The 603-nt window shown below is 55.9% G+C and overlaps 1 protein-coding gene across 5 annotated transcripts in view; it reads right to left on the bottom strand.

Moving 5' to 3' along the window:
* LOC103155115 (CREB-regulated transcription coactivator 2-like) overlaps window positions 1-603 on the bottom strand; it is a 10371-nt gene that overhangs the window by 7386 nt on the left and 2382 nt on the right. For 3 of the 5 annotated variants that reach the window (XM_007576662.2, XM_016663290.1, XM_016663291.1), the window contains 2 exons: window positions 343-446; window positions 229-255 (listed from right to left, as the gene is read on the bottom strand). In XM_007576662.2, the coding sequence (XP_007576724.2) occupies window positions 229-255; window positions 343-446 (131 nt within the window). Of the gene's footprint in view, window positions 1-228; window positions 256-342; window positions 601-603 lie in introns of all 5 variants that reach the window. The other 2 variants (XM_016663293.1, XM_016663292.1) reach the window with 1 other exon arrangement.

Raw genomic sequence — 603 nt, 5'->3', positions numbered from 1 at the left:
ATCGATTAAATCCGCTGATACGTCATTGTGCTGCTAAACATAACGCTGAGTGGAGTGGTGGACCGCTCCAAGATGGCCGCCCTAAATCTCGTCAGCTCCAATAGGCGAGAGCGGTCCATGAGGGTCTATGCTTATATTATGTCTATGGAGTGACTATGCCAGGAGGTTCTGACCCGAGAACTAGAACTATGGGAGCATCACTGCGAGTTTCCAGCAGCTCCGACTCACTTCTCCTGTTCTCTGTGTCGCTCGGCCCTGCAGAGAGAGAGAGAGAGGCTTCAGACTGAGGGGCGGCGCATCCAACCAGCATCCATCCAACCAGCATCCATCCATGGTGCTCACCACTGCGTCCGGCTCCCTGGGGGGTCAGGGCGGGTCCTGCCATGCTGAAGTCTCCCATTGGGGGGTTCATGACGCTGGTGTGGAGGGCGGAGTCAGAATTGGTCCTGGAGGGGGGGAACACAGGGATTCAGGAGGAGAGAAGAAGAAGATGTTCAAAGGGCTGAAAGCAGCTGGAGACGCTGCATCACTGCGACCCAAAGACTGCAACAAACCTGCAGCAGCTGCAGCAACAAACCTGCAGCAGCTGCAGCAACAAACCTG

The sequence above is a fragment of the Poecilia formosa genome, unplaced genomic scaffold, assembly GCF_000485575.1.
Source record: "Poecilia formosa unplaced genomic scaffold, Poecilia_formosa-5.1.2 Scaffold412, whole genome shotgun sequence".
NCBI lineage: Eukaryota > Metazoa > Chordata > Actinopteri > Cyprinodontiformes > Poeciliidae > Poecilia > Poecilia formosa.
This window is presented reverse-complemented; position numbering and strand designations above follow the sequence as displayed.